Source organism: Telopea speciosissima, chromosome 6 (assembly GCF_018873765.1).
Source record: "Telopea speciosissima isolate NSW1024214 ecotype Mountain lineage chromosome 6, Tspe_v1, whole genome shotgun sequence".
NCBI classification, from domain to species: Eukaryota; Viridiplantae; Streptophyta; class Magnoliopsida; order Proteales; family Proteaceae; genus Telopea; species Telopea speciosissima.
In genome coordinates, this window is record NC_057921.1 from 66,058,970 (window position 1) to 66,082,691 (window position 23,722).

Here is a 23,722-nt window from a genome sequence, read left to right on the forward strand (position 1 = left end):
CCGCTATAGGGGTAGTGGCTAAGTAAACTTGAATCTCCTCTGTTGGCTCGGGTCGGCTGAGAAGAGGCGGGTTCTCCAAATATTTCTTCAGCTCTTCGAAAGCTTCCTGGCATTCGTCCGACCAGATAAAGTCCTTTGGGTTTCGGATATTCTTGAGGGCCTTAAAGAACGGTAGGCACTTGTCTGCCGATCTCGACATGAATCATGCCAACGCTGCCACTCGTCCGTTTAGCCTCTGTACTTCTCAGATCGTCCTTGGAGGGCTCATCTCTTGGATGGCCCTGATTTTTGCCGGATTCGCTTCGATGCCTCTGACAGAGACCATAAAGCCGAGGAACTTTCCCGAGGTCACGCCGAATGCACACTTGGCGGGGTTCAGCTTCATTTGGTTCTTCCTCAATACGCCAAAGGCTTCTTCCAGGTCAGCCAAGTGGTGTTCGGCCTTCAAACTTTTCACCAACATGTCGTCCACGTAGACTTCCATGTTTCTTCCGATCTGCCCGCAGAATATATAGTTCACGAGGCGCTGGTATGTCGCTCCGGCATTTTTCAATCCGAACGGCATGACCTTGTAGCAAAAATTTTCTTGGTCAGTTCGGAATGCCGTGTATGACTCGTCCTCCTCATGCATCATGATTTGGTTGTAGCCGGAATACGCGTCCATGAAACTCAGCATCTCGTGACCTGCCGTGGCGTCGATCAAGAGGTCGATTCGAGGTAGCAGGTACTCATCTTTTGGACAAGCCTTGTTGAGATCGGTGTAGTCGACACACATTCTCCACTTCCCGTTCTGTTTAGGGACCATGACGACGTTAGCCAACCAGGTCGGGTTTTCTTCTCGGATGAACCCTGATCGGCGAAGTTTCTCCACCTCTTCTTTGATTGCGGTTTGTCAATCAAGTGCATAGTTCCTTCTCTTCTGCCGAATTGGTTTTCGACCTGGATCTACGTGGAGCCGGTGTTCAGCTATATGCCTGGGTATGCCCGTCATGTCGGCAGCCGACCAGGCAAAGACATCGGTGTTTGCCCTTAAGAAAGCTCTGAGCTGATTCCTTTGATCTTCATTCAGTAATGATCCGAGCTGGACCACCTTCGCTGAGTCGTCCTCGCTGAGATGAAATGGAGTCAGGTCTTCCACGAGCCGTCCTCTCCTTTCGATAAGCTCATCCCGCTGATCCTTGGGGAGGTGTTCGATGCACATTGCCATTCCTCGGACATTACCTTTGTTTTGCTTGACAAAAGTAACGTAGCTCTCCCGCGCCTTCTTCTGGTCGCCTCGGACCTCGCCGATACCGTTCTTGGTGGGGAACTTCATCTTCAAGTGTGTCGGGGAGATGATGGCTTGGAGAGCGGTCAATGAAGGAAGGCCGAGTATGGTGTTGAAAGCCACTACCGACAGTACTACCATGAATTTGACTTGGATCGTCGCCTGGCATGGAGCTTGCCCAATCGTGACCAGCAGGTCCATTGAGCCCTTGATGGTCGCGGCAGCTCCCGAGAACCCGTGAAGTGAGGTGCCTTCCGGCTTGAGCGCTTCGTCGCCGAAGCCAAATTGTCGGTACGCTTCTAGTGACATAAGGTCCACGGATGCGCCGGTATCGACCAATACACGGTGGACAGGTCTCTTCGCAATTTCTACCTGCAACACTAAAGCATCATCATGAGGTAAACTTATATCTTCGAGGTCGGCCTCGGTGAAAGAGATCGTCGCCGCTGGCTTGAGCTTCTTGGTGGGTATCTCGGTAACTCCAATGAACCGTGCGTTTGCCTTAGCTTTTCAAGTAGTCTCTTGTCTGGGCCCTCCGAGGATAGTGTATATGGGGGCTCCCTTGTCACTGCTCGGCCCGGACCCGTCCTCTTTCTTCTCAGCCCGGACTTTATCTTCATCTCGTTCGACTCGCCTATTTTTGGGCCTCGGCTCGGCTCTTCTTTGATCCCGCTCTTCAAGTCGCCGACCCCCACTCTCTTCTCGGCCTCCTTTGACATATCGCTTCAAATGGCCCATTTTTATCAGCTCTTCAATTTCTCTTTTCTGTTGATAACAATCATCGGTGTCGTGACCGGTGTCCTTGTGGAACTGGCAATATTTGTTGGGATTCCGAGATGACCCAGCTTGCATCGATCGGGGTCGACGGATGTACCCCCCGTCCTATATTTGCATCAAAATCTCCTTGCGCGAGGTATTCAGTGGGGTATAATCGGGGCTCCGAGCTCGATCCGACCTATCGGCTCAGCGATCCATCCTGGGTCGTTTGTTTTCCCTACGGTCGTCTGTTGTCGGCCTTCGTTTCCCTTCCGAGCCTGGAGGACCTCGGCCATATTCGTAAATTCATTGCATCTCTCCAAGAGCTCGATCAGGTTTCTGGTTGGCTTCCGGGCCAAGTCCTTGATGAGGTCCATGTCGGCCAGTCCGTTGCTCATAGCCGTATGGGCCGTGGCCTCATCCAAATCCTTGATGTCTAATGACTCCTTGTTAAAGAGGGAGACGAAAGCTCGGATCGATTCGTCTGGCCTTTGCTTCACGCTGAGGAGGTTGACCGTTGTCTTCTTGTGTTTCATACTACTCTGGAAGCGCGTGATGAAGGCTCGACAGAGTTGAGCGAAGCTTGTTATAGAGTTCGGCGGCAACCAGGAGAACCATGAGGTCGCCGCGCCCTTCAGGGATGCAGGGAAGGCTCGATAAGAAACGATCTCGGTTCCTCCGTATATGGTCATCATCGCATTAAAGTAGTTGATGTGATCCGTCGGGTAGGTCGTCCCGTCAAATCAGTCGAACGGGGGAGGTTTGAACCCGGTCGATAGCGGTGCGATCATGATCTCAGGAGGATATGGGTGACACCCGACCAACGAATAGTCGTCCGGGGTCGCTTGTTTCTTCAACCCCTCCACTTGCTCCGCCAAGTCTCGTAGCCGCCTCTCCAGCTCTATTTCAGGTGCTCGACCAACTGGCTCCTCGGCCCGAGGTCGGTAGGGTAGGTCGTCTCGTTGTGGTCGGCCATTCTGGTCAGCTCGGTCAGCACCATCCTTCCTTGTTCTTCTTTTCTCCTGGAAGTTGGACCCACGGGGGCTCCCCTGTTGTTCTTCTCGGGGAGGCGAGCTTTGACGCCAGGGGGTACGACGAGATCCTTCTCCTTGTCTCCTCGGCCCGAGGTCGGTAGGGTCGGTCGTCTCGTTGTGGTCGGCCATTCTGGTCAGCTCGGTCCGCACCATCCTTCCTTGTTCTTCTTTCCTCCTAGAAGTTGGACCCACGGGGGCTCCCCTGTTGTTCTTCTCGGGGAGGCGAGATTTGACGCCGGGGGGTACGACGAGATCCTTCTCCTTGTCTCGCAGCGCCCCTTTCATTCGGCTCTTTCCCTTATTCTCGGACTCTCCTCGACTGTCCGTCCTCTCTGAGCCGTCCAAAAAATACCGACCTCCTCGCCACCGAGCCGGCTGGTTCGATTTCCTGCCCTATTCCTGGGCTTCGGCGATGCTCTTGCTCATCCAGCCGAGCGCCACTACTAGGGCGCAGAGGTGGAGTCTTCTGACGAGATGGGTGTGAGGACGCGGCTCGGCTAGGCTCGGCCCTACGCCGGCCACCATTTTGCTGTAAGTTTCTCTCTGCGCGGACCGGGGCTGGAGGGGGCACGACCAGTGGTTGGCCCATCAGCCCGCCTCGGGCCATCTGGTTCATGAAGGTGCGCAGCATCTCGTTGGTATGGAGCATCTGTAATTGCAAGTCCATAACTTATCGATTATTTGCCAAGGCTTTGGGGTCCAAACTCTTCAGCAAGGGCGGCGACGCTGGTAAGCCCATCCCGTCCAAGCTTGGGTCGGCCTGTACCCGGCCAGCCGCGGCCGTGGTTAGCACACCTCCCCCATTCCCACCCTCTAGTGAGGGAATGGTGCTCGTGATGGGTTGCGCACTCCCTGCCCAAGGGGGTCTTCTATTTATCCCCTGTCGAGAGGCTTCGGGGGGTGGTGATCGCCTCGTCTGCCCAACGGGTTATGGCTCGTCCGTGCGGGAAGTCGAGCCATGCTGCCCTGACCTCGTGTGCACCATTATTGTTGCTCTTGAAGTTGGTAGAAACGACGATGCTTGCTGATGTCGTTCCCACAGACGGCGCCAAATCTGTTGCGTGTGGAAATCTCCGACTCTTGGTTCGCCCACGGATGAGCCTGCAAGGACCAAGTGATGAGCACAAGAGGGCCGTGTGGCTCGCCTAGGACTCTCCGATGCTCAAGTTAGATCACCAGTGCAACAACAGAATTACTAGTAAAAGCGAGATGAGGAATGGTGCTCCATACCGGGTATTTATAGAGTGAGGATGAGATGAGGCGGTTGGGAGAGTCTAGTATGGTAGGAGTCCTTCTTTCGGAAGGTTCTCTCGTGTAGAGCGAAGTGGAGAGCTATTTTTGGGGTCGGGCTCTTATTAAGGTAAGAGTCCATGTAGAGTGTGACTTCGTGTTGCGCGAAGATCGTGGCTCGATCCTTATCCCGTGATTCTCGGGATGCGCTGACGTGGCTCGGAGATCCCCGGTGGAGCGCTATGGCAGCTTCAGTGGAGGAGGGCTCGGCCTAGGAGGTCGGCCCGAGAGGTTGGTCTCGGCCGTAAGCTCGGCCAGGAGTCTATGGCTGACTTGTATGAACTCGGCCTCAGCCACTGGCTAGCTTGCGCGAGTCTGGTTCTGTCAGGTGACTTATCGGAGATGGGGTTGGCCCGGTTTCTTGCTCGGCCCAACTCGGTCCTCGGACTGAGGTCGGGTCGGCCATGTGGCAGCCTCTGATAGGTGGGGTGTTTTATGCCTCATCAGTGTGATTACATTTTCATCAAAAAAATAAAACACAAATTAATGATAAAGTCAATAGGACATGTTGATAAACAAAATATTTTAGAAACTATATTATACTATGTATTATGCACGATTGTGTATGTATATATTTGTGCCTTACAGTTGGATGTGGGTGGGGGTAGAAGTGTAATTAGACATCTTTTTTTCTCCCATCCAACGGTTTGAAGGCATGAGCTTTTATCGTACACGATCGTGCATAAAACCTTTTGCCTTATTAATATATCACTCTATTGTTTTTAGTGTTACGATAATGGTTCCTATTACTTGTAATATATAAAGGAAAAAGAACTTTGTCCTAGTCTATCTCTCTCCTCCCCATATGAGAAGATATCTCTGCCCCCTTGTTTTGAGGAGGAGAGAGATAGACACATGGGTGCTGGCATAGGCCACACTCCTGGGTAGAAAAGTGCTTCCCAATTTATAATTACTTCAAACCTATTTTTACTTACAAGGGAGGGAAAGAGGTGCATGTGTGTTTGTGGAATTTTATGAGCGTCGCTTGCCATTGATGCTTTTGCACGCCCTACACCATCTCTCTTCATCCAAACCCCTTGATTACGATTCGTAGTGGGGGTTTCCCATAAGCCCGAATTAGTACTCAGTATCGTGCTAAGCCCTCTCCCTTGATATATATTGATGTTAAAATATTTTGTTTCTTAAATGCTAACAGGGAAGTTTAAAACTAAATCCAGCTCAATTCAACCTTTCCAGTCCATGTAGAAACAGTCATAGCCAGATTTTTTTTTTGGGTGAAAGTCATAATAGCCATATTCAATAAGGTGATTTTAGTTTATGGCCACAATTTTAGGAATTGAAATTGGATTGGATCGGCTGTATCGGTCTATCAGTATCGGTATGGGCAGTGACTGATACCGATCTTTCATTGATCTATATTGGTCAATACGGTATTGATGTGGTATTTTTTTGAAGAAAATTACTGTTTTAATATGGAATCGGTACCAATGCAGCTTGATACGCCCGATACATATCAATATTGATATCAAGGGCGATTGAATACTATCATCGATACCATGAACTAATCCATGCCCATAGTGGCACGTGAAATTAAAAATAAATTAATAAAAAATCTGAAATAAGAGAGAGCATTAGAATGGGTCGCAAGTAATATTTTTTTAAGGGCAAGAGATTGTTGTTTGATCGTGTAGCGCCTGCATCAGCATGGGGCCAATGAGAGCGCATGCAAGGGGCATCAACATAGATGCATTTTTTTTTATTTCATAGGGGGTAGGGTAGACTTTCGTGCGCTCCCATGTATGGGCGTAGGAGCCCATGTGGTCGGGTAATGATCTTTTTTTCTTTTTCAATTAAGAAAAAAAATGGAGAGAGAGAGAGAGAGATCCGTCGGTAGGCAATGTTTATTGGGTTGGCCCATCAATTTGAATTCAATTGGACGACCCAAAATATCTACTCAGTGGACCCAAATTTTGTAAATAAGAAGACCTCGTGGCTATCCGTACATGTCAATAATTCTAATTCACCAAAAATATCAGTCAATAAAAGCTCAAAGAGAGTATTATTAGCCCATAGATTGGGCCCATACATAATCTATTGGATGTATGAAATATAAAAGCCTTAGTGGACTTTTTTTTGGGTGCAAAACCCCTCCCCCCCCCCCCCTCAGGGAGGGGGACGGGGAAATAAATAGACGGCCCAAAGGGCAAGAACAGGTGTAGGGTTGAGATTTCCAAGTCCGGCGTAGGGATAGATTGGGCCTGAGCTGAGTTGTTGGGCTGAGGTCGATAGGATTGCGCCTGGGCTGCTCGAGATGGGCTGGGCCTAGGTTAAGCTAAGGGACCTAGGGTTGAATTTATGGTTTTAAGAAATTTGGCCCCGAACTCCGACTTTGTGCCATTGGATCATCCTCCCTTGGGCAACATGTAAATATAGGGTGGGATTATCGGTCTGGCGCCTGGCGGGGACATTTTTGCATTATTGTTTTATGGGCTAGAAAACATTGCCTGGGTCTCTAGAGCCTGCACGCATGCTAGTCTATGTGAGGGATCTTTATCCTCTCAATTACATTGCCCGTACTTGACTCAAGTACATCTAACAGAGGAGACAGAAATGACTAACCTACCCCCTGCCCGAACACACTGCCCGAGGTGGGGTCCACCTCCCTCTATTAGATGTACTTGACGGTCAAGTACGGGCAGTGTAATTGAGAGGATAAAAATTCCTATGTGAGTGGGTGTAAGCATTGTTTTGGATGAGATTTTCACCTTTTCATGGGGGCAATGCAGTATTTTCATGCGCTTCTGTATTTAGGTACATGTGTCACGTGGCTACACGATGGAAAATTATCCTCTCCAATTCCCTATAGCTCGGCAGTGCGATAGTGCTAATGTGGATGTCCGACATGTGGCAGCTCAAACATCCAACGATCCGAGCTCATTAACTATGTTGAGCTCATACCGTTGGATGTCCGAACTACTATGTGTCAAATATCTACACTAACGCTGCGCACTGCCGAGCTATAGGGAATTGGAGAGGATAATAATCCCCACACGAGTAGGTAGTGTTCTTTTCTCCTGTTTAATATCTCCTGCACGGAAATATGACACTACACGTGCTAATGAGTGTTGCTCTGGCATTGTTTGAGTAAACGAAATCATCCTTCATGGATTCTGTTTCCGTTTCAGCCAGAATCGGCTAGAACCCTAGGCAAATCAATCGGAATCGGAACTGGGTCCACCGATTTCCATGGTTTCAAGAAATGGGGGAAAAAGAATATACCGATTCCGAAGCAGATCCAGGTTGATTCCGATCCATATCGTTCAGGAGTCAGGACCGATCTGGATCCGAAGTCGTTGTCTTGAATCTCGGCCGATCGCACGTGAGAGTAGAGAGATTTAATAATTGAAAACCTCAAACCTCAAACGGGGTGCATGAGGATTGCCACGTTGCCGTTCCTTTTTCGTGCCAGGCCACAAGAGCCAGGCGTTCCCCTCGCTCGCTCGTTCATTCGTTCGCATCTGTAAATCTCTCCCCTGTCGATAAATATTACTCACAGTGGAGTGACGTTCGGAGCCTTCTTTAGGGTTTCAGATAGCTCTGATCTGATTCAAATGGCAGAGAGAGAAGGCAATGGCGAATTCGAGCTGGAGATAGTAAATGATTATGTCAGAAGTTGAGATCTGCGTCACTCTTATCGGATGCTCGAATCGCAAGTGAAATATTGTTTTTCTTCAATTACTGTTATCTTTAATCCAATAGAAACGAAGATTTCAGAGGGAGATCTATACTTGTATAGATACTGTCTTCTCGTTGTGTAAGCGTTCTGATTCGATTGCTAAATTGGATTTTAGTAAAGTCAAGCAGATCGTAAGCTTAATTCTTCTGTTTAAGAGGCCAAAAGGTTCGAACTTCGAAAGGAAGATCCATCAATTTTTTAACCTAGGTTTGTAATATCGCCTGTTATTTCTAATGAATGGAGTATATTTAAGGTTTATCCGAGGAGGTCAATTTTCATTCGATAGATTAATTTTTTTTGAGCTTTTTGTGTGCAGTTTATTTGGTTCATCGGTCACAATTTCTGGCATTTAGGCCAGGATCGTTTATTTAGATGGTATGGAACACTAGCTTAAGGAACATAGTCGTTCAAGCTGGACATATCAGGGGTTTTTGTAAGGGAAGAGTGCAGTTGAGGGATATCCGTCGGGGCTTGGATGCCAGACTTGGCGCCCAGTATTCATTAATTCGCAGATTCAGGGCGGTCGAAGCGATGATGGTTGACAAAGGTGCAAATGCTGAACGGGGAACCGTAGCTGACTTCTTGCCCGAGAAAGAAAATATGGAAGATAATGGCTGTGCTACTGGAGGATGGCGAAGGTATTGTTAGATTAACTGGCATTGCTAATCTTTCCCATTGTGCATTCGTTATTTGGTAAGTGCTTTTTATGACTTATTTGGTGTCTTGGAAATTTTTGATATGCAGATGTGGTAGTTTGATTTCAGCGCATTTTGCTACATGAAAGCATCTTCCTTTTCTTAGTGGTGTGTCTAATCATATCTGAACTCATTCACCCGTATTGGGTGGGACCAATGCCTAAAGACTGAAATGCTAAAATAGACAGGTCAATGTCTGTATATGCCAAGTAGGGGTGTAAATGAATAGCCGAAATCCGTTTCTGTATCCATATTTGTATCTATTTAGCACTATCCGAATCCATCCGAAAGCTAAACGGATGCAGATACAGATAGACTATAGCTATCCGAAAAGCTATATTTACATGTAAACGGATAGTTCCGTATCTGTGTCCATATCTGTTTAGCACTATCCGAATCCGTCCGAAAGTCGGATGCAGATGCGGATATAGCACTATCTGAGCCGAATCCGATCCGTTTACATCCCTAATGCCAAGGAACATCACTACGTAAAGAGGTGGCAAAAAACTTAGTATGTAAATTCGTCCAAAATTTCTTTGCCTAGCTTTTGCCTTTGCTAGTTTAGTTTTGTCGAGAGTTTTCTGTCACTCTGCGTGGTGTCCGAATTAAGGAAACTACGTATTACAATATCCATTAAGAAAATACAGTTCCTGTCACTATATTAAGTGGCTGTTGATTTTTTGGTTAGAAACTGAAAGGTTTTTGAATTAATGAAACATTTACTGAGATTATCATTCTTAAATGATTTTAAGTATATATAAACACTGTACTTGGTGAGTTCATTTTGTTCATTATGTCTTAAATACGCGATCTAGACCTAGTCTTAATACATTTTCCAAGAGACGTTACCATATTGTCCAGTTGAGTAGGTGGCATAATCTTTGTTTGTAGATTCAGATGCGCAGAGTCTCCCCTTACAACACTTTAAACGCCTAGGGTGGGGGTCAAGCAAGTGTTTAATTTTCAACTAGTGTAAATATGTTGCTGTGATGTCAATATAATCTTTCAAGAGGTTTTCTATGTTTCACACTCTTACAATGGATCTGGCTGGAATATGTCATGTGGCACTCTACACAGGATTCATGATTTTTGTATAGGATGTTGTCATTGAATGTGTCAGGGTTTTTGAATTACATTAGGTCCATATTGGTCCTAGGCTTATACTTGATCGAGGCTAAGTTACATAGGACAGGCTGTTTGCTACAAGTAGGAGAAATGCCTGAGCTACATATTAATATATTCTCACCATGGATAGAAGTTAATATCACTGCTCTGGTTAAGCTAGGTTTGGATAATATGGAATAACGTACTTACTTAGAATTTGTGCTATTTTTTGAATGGTAGATACCCAAAAATGTATGATCCTCTTCAGGTAGATGAAGGTAGCATCTCAAAGCCCATAGTACATGAGCAGGGGATTGGACCATCATTAGGTTGGTTCACCTTGGAGACCCCTTATTTTCAGTTGGTATCTGAGTTTCTGCCCAGTGGATATCTTAGATTGCTTCTATTATTTAGTTATCTTAAATGGCTGCAGTGATTCCAGTCATTTCCCATGAGTTCATATCTGTTTCATGATCCATAACAGTGTGTAGGAATGATAATTTGCGCCATGGTTTTTTAATGGAGCAACGTAATGGTTATTTCATATGGAGACTCAAATAATTTTCACTTCCTGATTCATAGGCAGAATATTAGAATCATAAGGGCACCATGATTTAAATGGAATGACATGGATTTTCGTTTCGTTTGGTGAACAAAATAGCTTTTAATTTCTAGATTGTGACAGTATATGAGTGGTCGTTGGTAGCATGGTTTGAATGGAAAGACATTATGGTAATTACATATGAGAACTGAAATAAATAAACAGAAAATTCATTTGCAGTGTGGGAAGAGCTAATATGTATTAATCACACTCAATTATGTTATTATTATTGTTAATTCTGTCCATTCTATTTTGACAGAGAACTACTTTTTTTTTTTTTGGTAAAAACTTTGGCAGAAAACTGAAGGGCTGTATCTATTAATATTTTCTCAATTTCCATCATCCATATTCCATTTTTCTCTTTTTATTCATTTATGCATTTATGTATATATCTCTGGGAATAAAGAATCTATTCCCTTAGAAACTGTGTCAGGAACTGATATATTTGGAGAAGCAATAAAAGACCTTTGAAATTCCTTTAAGATTAAATATTGATTTTTCTTTTTATGTTAAAAATTTGCGGCAATAGTGGTTGTTATTCTGGAATATCAGCAGAGAAAATCTATGCACTATTTAGGATTTCATGTATTACTGGTTTGAACATTTCTCTTTTAAGAATGGAAAATTTTGTAAGATATGGTAGTTTTAAGGACCATATTTGCAACAAGGGTTTTTTGCATTAGTTCATGCAGTGAACCATACTCCCAGCCAACTCATTCATTTTTTGTTGAACACATCTTGGTTGGACAATTGCCTGAAAATAGCCGCTGGCCGGATGAACCTAGACCCTTTTTGTTACCTGATTGTGGCTGGTTATCAATGGAATGTGTAATATTGTTGGAAGAAGTCACCACATTGAAGAAGAAAAAGAAGAGAAACAAAGAAAAAACTGCATGGATGCTGAGGATCCTTCTCTTGTTCTGTCTTCTTTTATTGCTACTTTTTTCTTTTTCAGTTGTTTGATATTGTGATATTTTAGTCCATTTGATTATACAATCTAGATTGATGTCATTGCTGTCTTGGACGGCTAATTGGAAGTGATGCCATTGATGAACATTATGAGATGAGTCAGATGACTACTTTATTCTTTTTCATGAATAAAAACTTTTGGTCAGGAAGACAACAATAATGTTGGCTTATGCATTTTTGGTTGGTTTTCAGTGAAGATGGAAGACTGAGCTACGGCTATTCAAGTTTTAGGGGAAAGAGGGCCAGCATGGAGGACTTCTATGATGTTAAAATGTCAAAGATTGATGGTCAAACAGTTTGTCTGTTTGGAATATTTGATGGTTGGATGTTCTTTCTTACCAATAGACTTTGGTCAATTTATAGTCTCTTGTATAATATGTTGTTATTATGGTCTATTCAGTATACATGAAATTAGAGGACATGGCTTCAAATCCATGCTTTCATGGTGTCACCTTAACCTTGAAGAAATCAACATATTTAATGATATCTGATTTACCTCTTCAGTTTCTGATGTCAATATAGTTCTTATGAACAGAAACCCTTCCCCCCTCACCTCTTCCAACTCCTACAAAGGAAAAAGAGGGAGGAAGGGTTCATCGAATAAGTTTGAATTTTGGTGTACGTGATACTCTGGATTCATGTCCATTACCCTCTATTATTTTCTTTAAATGAAGGATTGAGGATTGGATTATTTATGACCAATCTGGATTGCCTGTGCTTTACCTAGAATTAGCTTGGACCAGCTGATCCTTACTGAAGCTAACTCGGACTGGCTAAGGTCAAACACAATTGGATGCAGCCAATTCTTGAATCTTCCCTATAAATTAATGCTGTAACCCTTTTCATTTTTCCCTTGAAGAGTAGGATTTCAGATTTTTATGATCATAATGTATTGCTACAGGTCATGGTGGTTCTCGTGCAGCTGAATTTTTGAAGGAACACTTGTTTGAGAATCTCATGAAGCATCCAAAATTTATGACAGATACCAAGTTGGCTATAAGTATGTTCAAGTTTCAACTCTATATATTTAATGCATTATTTCCAATTTCTACATGTTTATGCACATTTAGTTTATCCATTGCAGCCAGTGATCTGGTGCAAGAAGCTGCAAAAGTAGAATCAATTAAAGATGTAAATGTTGCATTGGAACAAGTGAAACCTGATGGGAAACCAGTATCTTCTCTTCTCATTTTCTCCTTTACACTCTTTCTGTCCTAACAATTCACAAGGGGGAGGAGAAGAAAGAAGGAAAAGATTCCCATGGATTCAGTGATACAATGGAAGCAACCTCTTTTTACAGAGTTGGCTAACTTTGTGGGTCTAAGTTTGCTGCCCATTCAAGAAATTATGATAATTTCATTTCCCTTCAGGATTAACCGAGGACTACTCGAATAGAAGACATGATGCCAAACAGTCCGAGGAAAAAACTACTCTCTCTCTTTTTGTTTTTTTCCTAAAGAGAGAACAAATTTTGGAAGTTGAGTTTTGATCTATGTGGACTGAATCCCCTCTGGCCTGAGAGGATAAGACTTTTCTCCTTGCTCCACTACCATGGATAGATGACCATGCACGATTGGTATTTGAGATTTCAATCCCACTGTGATCCATTAGGAAAGTTGCCCAAATTTGACAATCTTATACCTGGTTGATTAAACAAATTATGGCAATTATTGTTTGATTGTGCATTGTGTGGGGGTTTCCTACCTCCTAATCAACTTATTGTTTTATTTCGTTTTGCAGGTGAAACTTATCAAAGGACTGACATGGACTTCCTGGATGCCGAAAGCAATACTTACCGTGATGATGGGTCTACTGCTTCAACAGCTGTTTTGGTTGGTAATCATCTATATGTAGCAAACGTGGGAGATTCACGGGCAGTAATATCAAAAGCAGGCAAAGGTATTCTTTACACCTATTTTATAGTTCATTTGATAGCTGCTGATGGGTTGGAAAACAATTTCCAGATATTGTTTTAGCCAAATTTAAAAGTGGGCAGATGTCAATGTGTTTTTAGACACTATATTTTATGACTATGTAATGCATAGGGATTGTAATGGTTGTTGAAGAGCATTTCCAGATAATCGTTTTCAAATATCATATGCTTGGCATCTTTTGTCTTTTATTCATTTTCAGAAAGGTTTTGTGATGGGAAATTATATCAGGGTAATGGTCAATGGAATAGCTGATGTTGGTTTGAGGTTCAGGATTCCATAGATGGATATAAAAATTTGAATTTATTTGGGTATTCAAGTGGCTATTCTTTGGAGTGCTTTAGTACCGATAATCTAGGTGGTTTTTAGCACCCAAAACTGTTCTCTTGTGCCGTGCTCCAGCACTTGAAACACACATAAAACATAATTCTATATCCCCCCCCCCTTTGGTCACCCATCTATGTTGTTCTGCCTCCCTTTGATGGTTTGACAACTCAACTAAAAACTAAATGAAACATTTAAAGACCAAAATACTAATACTAATTACAAGTGGGTCATTGTAATTGATATTGTTTCCCCCCCCCCCCCCCCAAAGAAAGGGAAAAGGCGTACCCAGTGCACGAGGCTTCTGCCACTGCGGGGTCTGGTGAAGGTCATAATGTCTGCAGCCTTACACCCACTTCGCGGAGAGGCTGTTTCCAGAGACTCGAACCCGTAATGACTTGGTCACAATGGAGCAACCTTACTGTTGCACCAAGGTCCAACCTCATTGTCTCCCCACCGACCCCCGAACCCCCCCCCCCCCCCAAAGAAATAAAAAATAAATATATAAATAGGAAAAACAATTCCTGAAGTTTTGATATAAAATGTAATCACAAATAAGGAACTGGCATATAGATGGGAAACTGATGCATTCATCAAGTCTCAAGTGCAATTCAATGATCATGATCGCTCCAGAGTGCTCACTAAATGAGACATTTAAAGACCAAAATACTAATACTACACATCTGTTTTGCAAGGCAAGGTATATTGATTCCTTTATATGCATAAAATGGACCATTGACCATTGCTGGCCCGCCTATGCGGGATCTTGGGAGGGGTGAGTTTGGAGTTGGATTCCTTTATATGCATGTGTTCCTAAATATTTGTAACTTTAGAAGATAACTAAGAATCATATATTAGCCTTATCCCATTAGAAGTGGGATAAAGCTTTGCTGAGTTGAGTTGTAAGTAATACTACTGCATTGGGTTCATAAATATGATCTGATGCAGAAGCCGAAACCATGATTTAATTGGCTGTTCTTTGATTTTCGTTGGAGCCTTTTTACTTTTCTTATGATAGGGTTAAAACAGTCTTTTTTATATTTATTTTCAAGTCTATTATGTTTTATGTTTGTGATTAGGATTCAGATTAGGAATTCCCACTCCTAATCTGACTAGGATTTGCTTTTAGATTGATTATTTGTAAGGCCTTTTGCCCCCCCCCTTTTATTATAAATAGATATTTTGTGGGAGGCTCCCCCCACCTATTATGTTTTAAAATTTTCGTTTCTCTATGCTGCTGCTATGACTGCCGGCTGTTGCTCTTTGAGAGTGTTCCTTGTGGGTAATATCAAGGATCCCCTTGTGAGTAATATCAAGGGCTAGGGCTGGAGGAATCTGGCGACTCCTTGCATCTCGCAGATCGGGAGGTCCATCTTCTCCTTCAATCAAGCTCTTCAAGGTTGCTGCCATTGAAGTTCTGCAATTCCAGTAAGTTTACAAATTTCTGCAACTGTATTCTTCCTTTCTTCTTCCTCCATCTAACCTAATCGATTTCCCCAAACCCTAGTTTCTCTAATTACATTCCAGCATTCATCCCTCATCCATGTTCATCACAAATTAGACCATAGCCTCCCCATATCAGTTCCTCCACTCGACCCAACCAGCAGCCACAACTGTCCATTAAAAACCCTAATTCCCTCCCTCACCATTAAGACCTAAAACCCTAAAACCTATCTAGACCTAACCAGCCAGCCAAACCTCACCAAACTCCAACCGAATCACCTTCCCCACATCTGTGACACTCGGCCAGAAGCCCTTGACCTGTTTCCCCCTAGAAACCCTAAATCCCTTCATTCCTTTCATTCCCAAAACCTGAAACCCTAACCCTAGAATTCCAGAATTTTAATTTCTTATTCAATCCTAATTAAACCTTTACCATTAGCTTCCTAAAAACCTGCATGTCATTACTACATAAAGCCCTAACTCAAACCCCTAGTTTTAACCCTAATTCTGCCCTAACTTAGCCTATGCTGTCTCAATTGGCCAGCCCTAGTGTGTGACCCCATTCCCTGGCTCCTAGTGGGACTATTCCTACCTAGGACTACATTATGATCTCTAAAGTTTGAGCATTAAAAGCACCTAAAAAAAAGTTGAGCACTAAGACTTGACTGAATCCCTCACTGGTTTTCTTATTAATAATTCTATGGGAATGAAATGCTCTTTAGGAGTTAAGAGTATGGAATGGCTAGTTTTTCTTCCTATTTTTTTTGGATTTATTCTGGATGCTTGGATATGTCTAAGGGTTAGTTTTATTTGATAATTTGTAAGGGACAATCAGTTGACAATCGAAGTATACTTTATTTTTTCAAACTCAAACAGAATTCCTGTTAATTAGTTTAATGTTGGAGGCTTGCCTATGGATATTCTTTACCTTTGTTTTCATTTTTCATTTATTTTGTTTAAGGAGATACAAAAAGATTAAAGGTACAATACTAATTCATGGTCTCTGCTTGTTTGGTTTCTTGGATTTTTTTTTTTTGTTAAGACCACAATACTAATCTATGGTTCTTTATCCTATTATATGGTGTTAACTACATAAATCTAGAATTTCCATTCTTCTTTGTCAAGGGACCAATCTTTGTTTATTTTATTTGATAGGCATTAACAGACTGGTCAGAGGAAGCAAATAAGATCTTGCTTATGTACATTAGAGAAGTTATGTCTACATGCATGCATGCATATAAAATAAAGAGAAAGATAACGTGAATTTATTTCTGACATTGCCCTTATTGAAGATGCATACTTCAGGGGGGAGAATGGGATTGTTCCAGCTTTGCTATTTTATTCCACTATGCTATTCTAGTAATTGACCTTTCTATTCCAAATGTGCATATTTCTTCTGTTTCATCTCCTGAAGTTTCCATTAACAAATTTGGGTACCTTAGCTTTCTTTCGATCTCTTATGCACTGAATATAATTTTTTAGTTTAGATGAGTTCCCTGAAGATGGTTCTTGATCTTTCTGCTCAACAGCAATACCCCTGTCTGAAGATCACAAACCAAACAGAAGTGATGAGCGGAAGAGAATTGAAAGTGCTGGAGGGGTTGTCATGTGGGCAGGTAAGATTCCTACTGTCTTGACATTATAGGTTTATTTTACCCCTAAAGGTTGTACTACTCATTTGGCAATGTACACCAGTACACAGACATGCAACAGAACAGATGCATATCTAATGTGGGCCCAGCCGATGGTTTCTTCTTTCCATGGAGGTTCTTGTGCCAAAGATTGGACTATGTAGATATTGCTAACCACCTATATCTGTTCATTTTCTCTTCTTCAACATACACATGTTTTTGACAGAGATCAAATGGTTTGGTGCAACATACCTCCCCTCTCCCCCCAACCCCCCCCCCCCCCCAAAAAAAAAAAAAATAAAATAAAAAATATATATATATATATACAGGAAAATCATTGTTTGTAAATTTGTTAACTATGTAATGTAGCTCTAAATAGGAGAAAGATCCTATTATAGGCCAAGCAACAGGATCTCAAAGGGGGCTGCTGGTTCGAATGGGCAGAATTAGGGTTTTAGGCCAATTTCTAGGGTTAGGTTTATGAATATGGAGATGAATCTTATAGGGTATTGGTGGGCAGGTCTAGGAGAAGCTATTAATGTAGGTTTGGATGATGTTTAACTAAAAAGTTGAATTTCAGAAAATTAGGGTTAGGGTTTCGGGTTTTGGGTTTTAGAACTTAGGCTAAAACTAGGGTTTTTAATGGGATTTTAGGGCTAGGGTTGGGATCGAATTTTCCAGGTAGGGAGGGGGAGGTTCGATCCAAATATGAGACGTTTTTATTGGCTGGAAGTACTAATTCTGGAATTTAGGGTTTTTCTGGGTTTCACAGAGACGAGGCAAACTAGGGTTGGAGTGGGAGAATGGGGCTGCAAGTTGGATTGAGTGGAATGGAGCAACATTTTTTTTTTTTGGGGGGGGAGGGGGGGTAGGGCGGAGGGGATTTTGGGGAGGAAGATAATCCTTGGTTCAGCGCAGGAAAAAGCATCTTGCAGTTATGCCTTTAGCTTGTTTAGTTGTGGCAGCTATTTTCCTGTGGACTTGTTCCTTGTTGACCTTTCTCTGGAAGTTATGGTACTCAGCACCCAAAAGAAAAGTAGATCAATTGTAGGATATGAAGATCAATTTTAGCATACTAGGCCTTGCTGGGTGGACCCTTGTTTTTTGTAGCCTTAAGCCATCATTTAGTAATGCTGATTAACTATAAATGAACAATTAAGTCTCTTTCATTTGTCTGTGTCCTATTGGAGGGCAAGGATCCATGTAGCAGACCCCATTTAGCATAGATGATCCGGACTTGCTGGGCTGTGCCTCTTTCCTCTTTACTTTCATCCTTCTTCTTTCATTTTTCTTTTATCTTCCATCTTTCATTTGTCAGTGTCCGTTTTCATTTCTCATCTCAATTTTCTTCTTTCTTGTTGTTTAGACCTCTTTGTTTGTTTGGATTCATGTAGCCGACCCCATTAAGTTGGGATAAGGCTGTGTTTGTTTGTTTGAACAATTAAGTCTCTTGGTTAACAAGTAAGGTTGATTGTTTTGTTCCTGTTGTTGTCTTTCAGGTACTTGGAGGGTTGGGGGTGTCTTGGCAATGTCCCGTGCATTTGGCAACCGCTTACTGAAACCGTTTGTTGTAGCAGAACCTGAGATTCAGGTATCTAGTGCCTTTGTTGTGTTAAATTTAAGAATTAATTTAGGATTGGAAGTATTTTAGCAAACCTCTCTCCCCCCCCCCCCCTCTGCCGATTTTGAGATCAGTGTATTGAAACATATCAACAGTTATCTACTTGACTACTGAGTTGACTCTACAACTGCAAGAATGGGGTACTTCTAGATCTTGATCAGGTTTAAGGAGGCTTAAGTTTCTAAAAACTTATTGACTTGTTAGGAAAATTCTATCCATATATAAATTCCATTCTGTTCTCGAGTTTCTTGTTATTTGAATGTAGTTCTATATAAATTCCATACTGTTCTTAAGTTTCTTGTTATTTGAAGGTAGTTCCTAATGTCTATTATCATTCTTGAGATTATGATTTATTGCCAGCAACCCTGATGTGTGTTGCTATGTTACCAAGTCTGGTAACATCCCTGCCAATTGCATGTCCGTATGTATGGACATGGATTCGGTGATGGTTGTGCCGCTAATTCAGAGAGGATATGCCCTCTCCCAACTCCCAAGTCCTGTTCAAAATCCTTTTATTGCAGAGGGGAGGGGGGGGAGGGGAAGAAAAAGTCGGAGAGGAGAAGAAAGCCAGAGAATGTGGAGGAGGAAGTAGGGTGGGAAAAGAGAGAATGGAGTGATTGGAGGAGGAGGAAGACGGTGGGGGAATAAGAAAAAGAAGAAAGTGGAGGAGAAAGGGCATGAGGATGTACTGATGTACGCCTGTTTCACTTCAGTAATCTGCATCCTTCTCTCCTCTGTGTTTGACATGATCAGTAACCAACATTTCTTGGTCTCATCTTTCTCTCTCTCTCTCTCTCTCTCATGATCTAACTTGGGGATTAGTAGGAAATATAACTTAGGATCCACAACCAATTCTGTAGACCATGTTTAAAAGTTTCAATTGGAGAATCTCCATAATCAACTTATATAAGTATGATAGCACACTCAGGTTTGCACGACCAAAGCCAAAGTTATAGGCCTCGAGAGAAAATCCTTGTCTTCTTAGGAATTGGAATCGATGAAATAGATTATTCTGGGCTTGTGGCTTTTATATTTAATTTGATCCCTCTTATAGCACTTGTAAATTGATTTTTATAATATTAGCTAATAATATATTTAAAAGGGGTCATACCCAGTGCACGAGGCTCCCACCACTGTGGGGTCTGGGGAGGGTCATATTGTATGCATCCTTAACCCCCGCTATGCGGAGAGGCTATTTCCAGAGACTTGAACCTGTGACCACTAGGTCACAATGGAGCAACCTTACTGTTGCACCAAGGTCCTGCCTAACAAGTCGTGCCAGGTAGGGGTTGAACCTACGACTTTCTGCTTAGGAAACAGATGCTCTATCCACTGAGATAATAATATATTTAAAATGTTTAAAAACTTTTTATTCCCCACAGTCCCCAAATTCTATCTTTTTGTGGTTTTCCAAATTGGACATTTTGTGTTGGTGTTGATCTTCGACACCCACACTTGCATCCTGATAATATGGGTCTGCCACACCTGCATCCTGGTAATATAGGTCTGCCACACCTACATCCTGGTAATATAGATCTGTGATCTCATGAGCTTCGAAAATGAGGAGGATGGGCAGCCTTATTCCCTATGCACCGAAAATGCATCTCATGGTGACCACCCTTTCTTTCTTCCATTTTAGGTTAGGCGGAAGAAGAATGGTGTTTCATTACTGGACAGATTGTTAATGGCACATCTAGTTATTGTGATACAATCTTGAGGTGCAAATAGTGACGCAGATAATCACCGGAGGTCTTATTTTAGTGGAAACAAGCGTTGGGTTGGGTTCTATACATGTTGGGCCTTTGGTCCAATGGATTTTTATTGTGATAGGCTACTTTAATGGACCTAAAATATGGGTAGGAGGAATGAATACAAAATTTAATTACTTAAGCTGTGGGATCTAGTTATGCTGTTATAGTCCTATTCTTTTATTTTTAATTGTTATTAAAGTGTTTTAGTTGAGTTGGATTAGGTTTCTCTGAGTTCAGCCTTGTTTTAAGTTGTCTTCTTCATTATTTTATAGTATTCTAGTCAGTTACAACTACCTCCAAGGTAAGCTATTGGTTAGAGGAGTTTTAGGCTTAGTTTTAGGTCCATTTGGTAAAACTATATATGATGGAGATCCTTAACTTCAGGTTGATTTTCTATCTACTTTTCAGGAACAAGAAATTGGTGATGAATTTGAATGCCTGGTGCTGGCCAGTGATGGACTTTGGGATGTAGTACCAAATGAGGTCAGCTTCCCTCTCATCTTGGATGTCAAATTGTTGATTATTGTATGGTTGGTTTATTTTTGGTTGCATCCTTGACAGTTCGTAGCTGTAATGGTTAGCATGTCCCTGAGAATTAAATACCATAATAAAAGCTGCAGGATTCATCTTGACATTGTATTTAAGTTTCATTTAGCTTTTTCCCCCCAGTATCTTTAATTCGACAAGCACAGGCTCTCTGATTTGGATTCTCCATGTCTGATTTACTTGTGTGCTAATGCCTTAGAGCTTGGTACTCAAATTGGATGTTCCAGGTTGACGTACATGTTTCTGTTCCCTTGTATTGAGCGGTTTAAGAGAGGGATTCAAGAAGACTCGCTGAGAGTTATTTGGGCTTTGTTATTTTCTTGGCCATAATAGGGTGTCATTATAGTGAGCGAGCCTTGGCGCAATGGTTAAGTTGTGCTATTGCAACCATCAGGTTGCGGGTTCAAAACTTGGAAACAGCCTCTCTGCAAAGCAGGGGTAAGGCTGCGTACATTTGCCCCTCCCAGACCCTGCAGTAGTGGGATCCTCATGCACTAGGATCCTTTAGTAGGGTGTCATTATGTTGATCCATTATGTCATTGATCTTTCACCATAAATCTCGGTACACTTATCTTGAATTAACTATCCATGTCAGGATGCTGTTTCCCTTGCAAGAGCCGAGGAAGAACCTGAGGCAGCAGCCCGGAGGTTGACAGAGACTGCTTATAATCGTGGCAGTGCGGACAACATCACCTGCATTGTGGTGAGATTCAACCATGACAACGCAGAATAAGGTTTCCTCCAACACGAGGGTATCAGGAATGACTGGCTTGATTCCAAATCTAAATTATTGCATTTGATAATTCTAGATGAAAATTTTTCCATGTGCATAGTAGTCCATGTGAGTATTGACAAGCACAGGTACGGTTTGTTACAGGGACCTGTTTATTCAGTGTTTTGTCTATATCTTCTGCAGCATACTGGGGCAACCATCTTGTTCTTTATTCTATAGTCTTGCAGTGTGATGGTGTTCCCTTATTCCCAGGGTTTAAAAACTCGGAATCGTGATCTGGATCAGTCCTGGGCCGAATTGGTCAGGATTGGTGAAAAATTGACCGGAATCGAAGGCTAAAACATGCCCTCCTACCAGTCTCGATTCTTAAAATGGTGCTTATTCAGACTGAAGGTATTTTTCCAGTTGTCCCAGGGTAATTGTTTTAACCATTGATTAAGAACAGAAGATTAGTGTTAGGGCCCGTGTGATCCAAAAGGAAATGGGAGACAAGTTGTCAAGCCTTACTTCTACCTAGAGAGAGAGAGAGAAGGGGGCGGGGAGGGGAGGGGACAGTATTAGCCTATTCCGATCCCAACAGTTGAGTGGGTGTAATTTAGGACATACAGGAAAAAGGTTTAGTTTGACAGGAAGATAGGTATCGGGTGTCAAACATGTAACGATCGGTGTCACAGTCCAGCACCATGTCCTAGGGTTCGAGGGTACCTGGAGCAGAAAGGATTACTGCTGCCACACCGTTAAGATCCTATACCGTTAAATTGCTGGCCGCAAGGACAGTGCTGAATAGGCATGGCAGAATGCTTCTGAATCCAATGTTGGAAACTTTAAAATACTCGGTGGCTAATATGGCCAAGGATTTAGTCCACGGTACCGGTGCCAGTGGATATTGATATACAGTTATGGATCGGTGGAATCAGATAATTTTAGTACCTTTTGTTTTTTCAACCCTCTGGCTTTTGCAAACATATCCCGATACTGATTCATAAATCCATGCTTGTGGTTATTGTTATAATGTTCTGAAATTTTTTACCCTTTTCTTCACCTGAGGAGTGGTTGTATCCATTACCATGTGCACGAGAACACTGCGAGTCTGTGGAAGTAGTTTTCCAGGAAAAAAAAGTTTTATTGGATGATTTTATGCGACATCCCTGCATTAGGGAAGACGTGAGGGTAATTTGGTCGCTTTACTCTTTAATTTTGATTGGTTTTTATCATAAAGGTATTTTGGTCATTAAATTCCTTGAAACTAACCTCTAACGTCCTAGACTAACGGATTGGACCAAACTGTTACAGAGTTTTGTAAGCAGGGGAGTTTACAATTTGTAAAGTTAAAGGGGCGTATTTAGACAAATGGGCATTTTCAGGGGGGTATTCGTAAAAAAACCCAAGAATCTATACAAAGGGAGTGCAGAATTTTTTCGCCATGCATTTATAAGAAAACTTGTATCCTTCTAAACTTGTGTAACCTCCCCGTGTCTATCTCTCTCCTTACACAATTGGAAGCAAATATATCAATTTAGAGGAGGGAGAAGAGAGGCTACGCAGTTTGGCAGTTTTTTTTATCATCTTTTAATACTTAAAAAAATTTAAAGAATCAAAATTTCAAATTTTAGTTTTTTCCTTGACCAACTTATTTTATTTAATATGACACATCTTAAAGACCATTTTAAGGGATTTAAGTGGGTTTCCTCTTCTTGGTTGTTTCTTCGGAATGGTGCACATGTGTCTACCATTGATCCTTTTAAATGGTTATATGGATTTTATCACGTTTGTTGTGCACAAGTTTGATTATGATTTCCTTTCAGTCTAACTCATGGAATGTGTTTAAAGACATGGGTTGGTAAAGAGAACACATGTTTATTTTGAAACCGCTGGTTTATGTAGGTGGATCATTCTCTCATGTCCATACATCACACAAACTTTCATCTCATCCCTACCGATTGAGACTTTTGTTTTAGGGTTAATTTCACATTGTTAAGACCATCACAAACCCTATTTAACAACGGTTGAGAATGAAGCAGGTATAAGAAACTTTTAAAGTTTGATAGTTAGAATAATTGTAGTCACAGATTTGATATGGGCAGTTCATGCTTGTGAATAGGTACCTCATTTCCAAATATTCCACCCAGGAGTCCTTGTTGCACCACAGATTTTTCCTATCATATTTTCAATAGTTCTCTACAAGAATGGCTTTCCATATTTCTGTTCAAGACAATTCTACTTCAATTATCAGTTGGCTAAAAGTTTTAGAATCAAGTGTCTTGTTGAGAAATTCTGATTCTCACTGATTGTCCTAAAACACATTAGTCCTACACCAATAAAAGAAAAA

The 23,722-nt window shown here is 42.2% G+C and overlaps 1 protein-coding gene across 4 annotated transcripts; it reads left to right on the top strand.

Moving 5' to 3' along the window:
* The first annotated feature begins 7,800 nt into the window (after positions 1-7,800).
* Positions 7,801-21,641, top strand: LOC122664726 (probable protein phosphatase 2C 76). Of its 4 annotated transcripts, none has more exons than XM_043860685.1 (9): positions 7,801-8,175; positions 8,356-8,682; positions 11,606-11,733; positions 12,315-12,413; positions 13,154-13,312; positions 16,641-16,727; positions 18,242-18,333; positions 20,523-20,597; positions 21,256-21,641. In XM_043860685.1, exons 2-9 carry the CDS (start codon positions 8,417-8,419, stop codon positions 21,391-21,393), a joined length of 1,044 nt encoding a protein of 347 aa, XP_043716620.1. In that variant the 5' UTR covers positions 7,801-8,175; positions 8,356-8,416; the 3' UTR covers positions 21,394-21,641. The 4 variants fall into 4 exon arrangements, with proteins under 4 accessions (XP_043716620.1, XP_043716619.1, XP_043716621.1 ...); XM_043860684.1 differs by lacking the exon at positions 7,801-8,175 and adding an exon at positions 8,225-8,264 and having other exon boundaries at positions 8,341-8,682; XM_043860686.1 differs by lacking the exon at positions 7,801-8,175 and adding an exon at positions 8,231-8,251 and having other exon boundaries at positions 8,361-8,682.
* Positions 21,642-23,722: the final 2,081 nt, after the last annotated feature.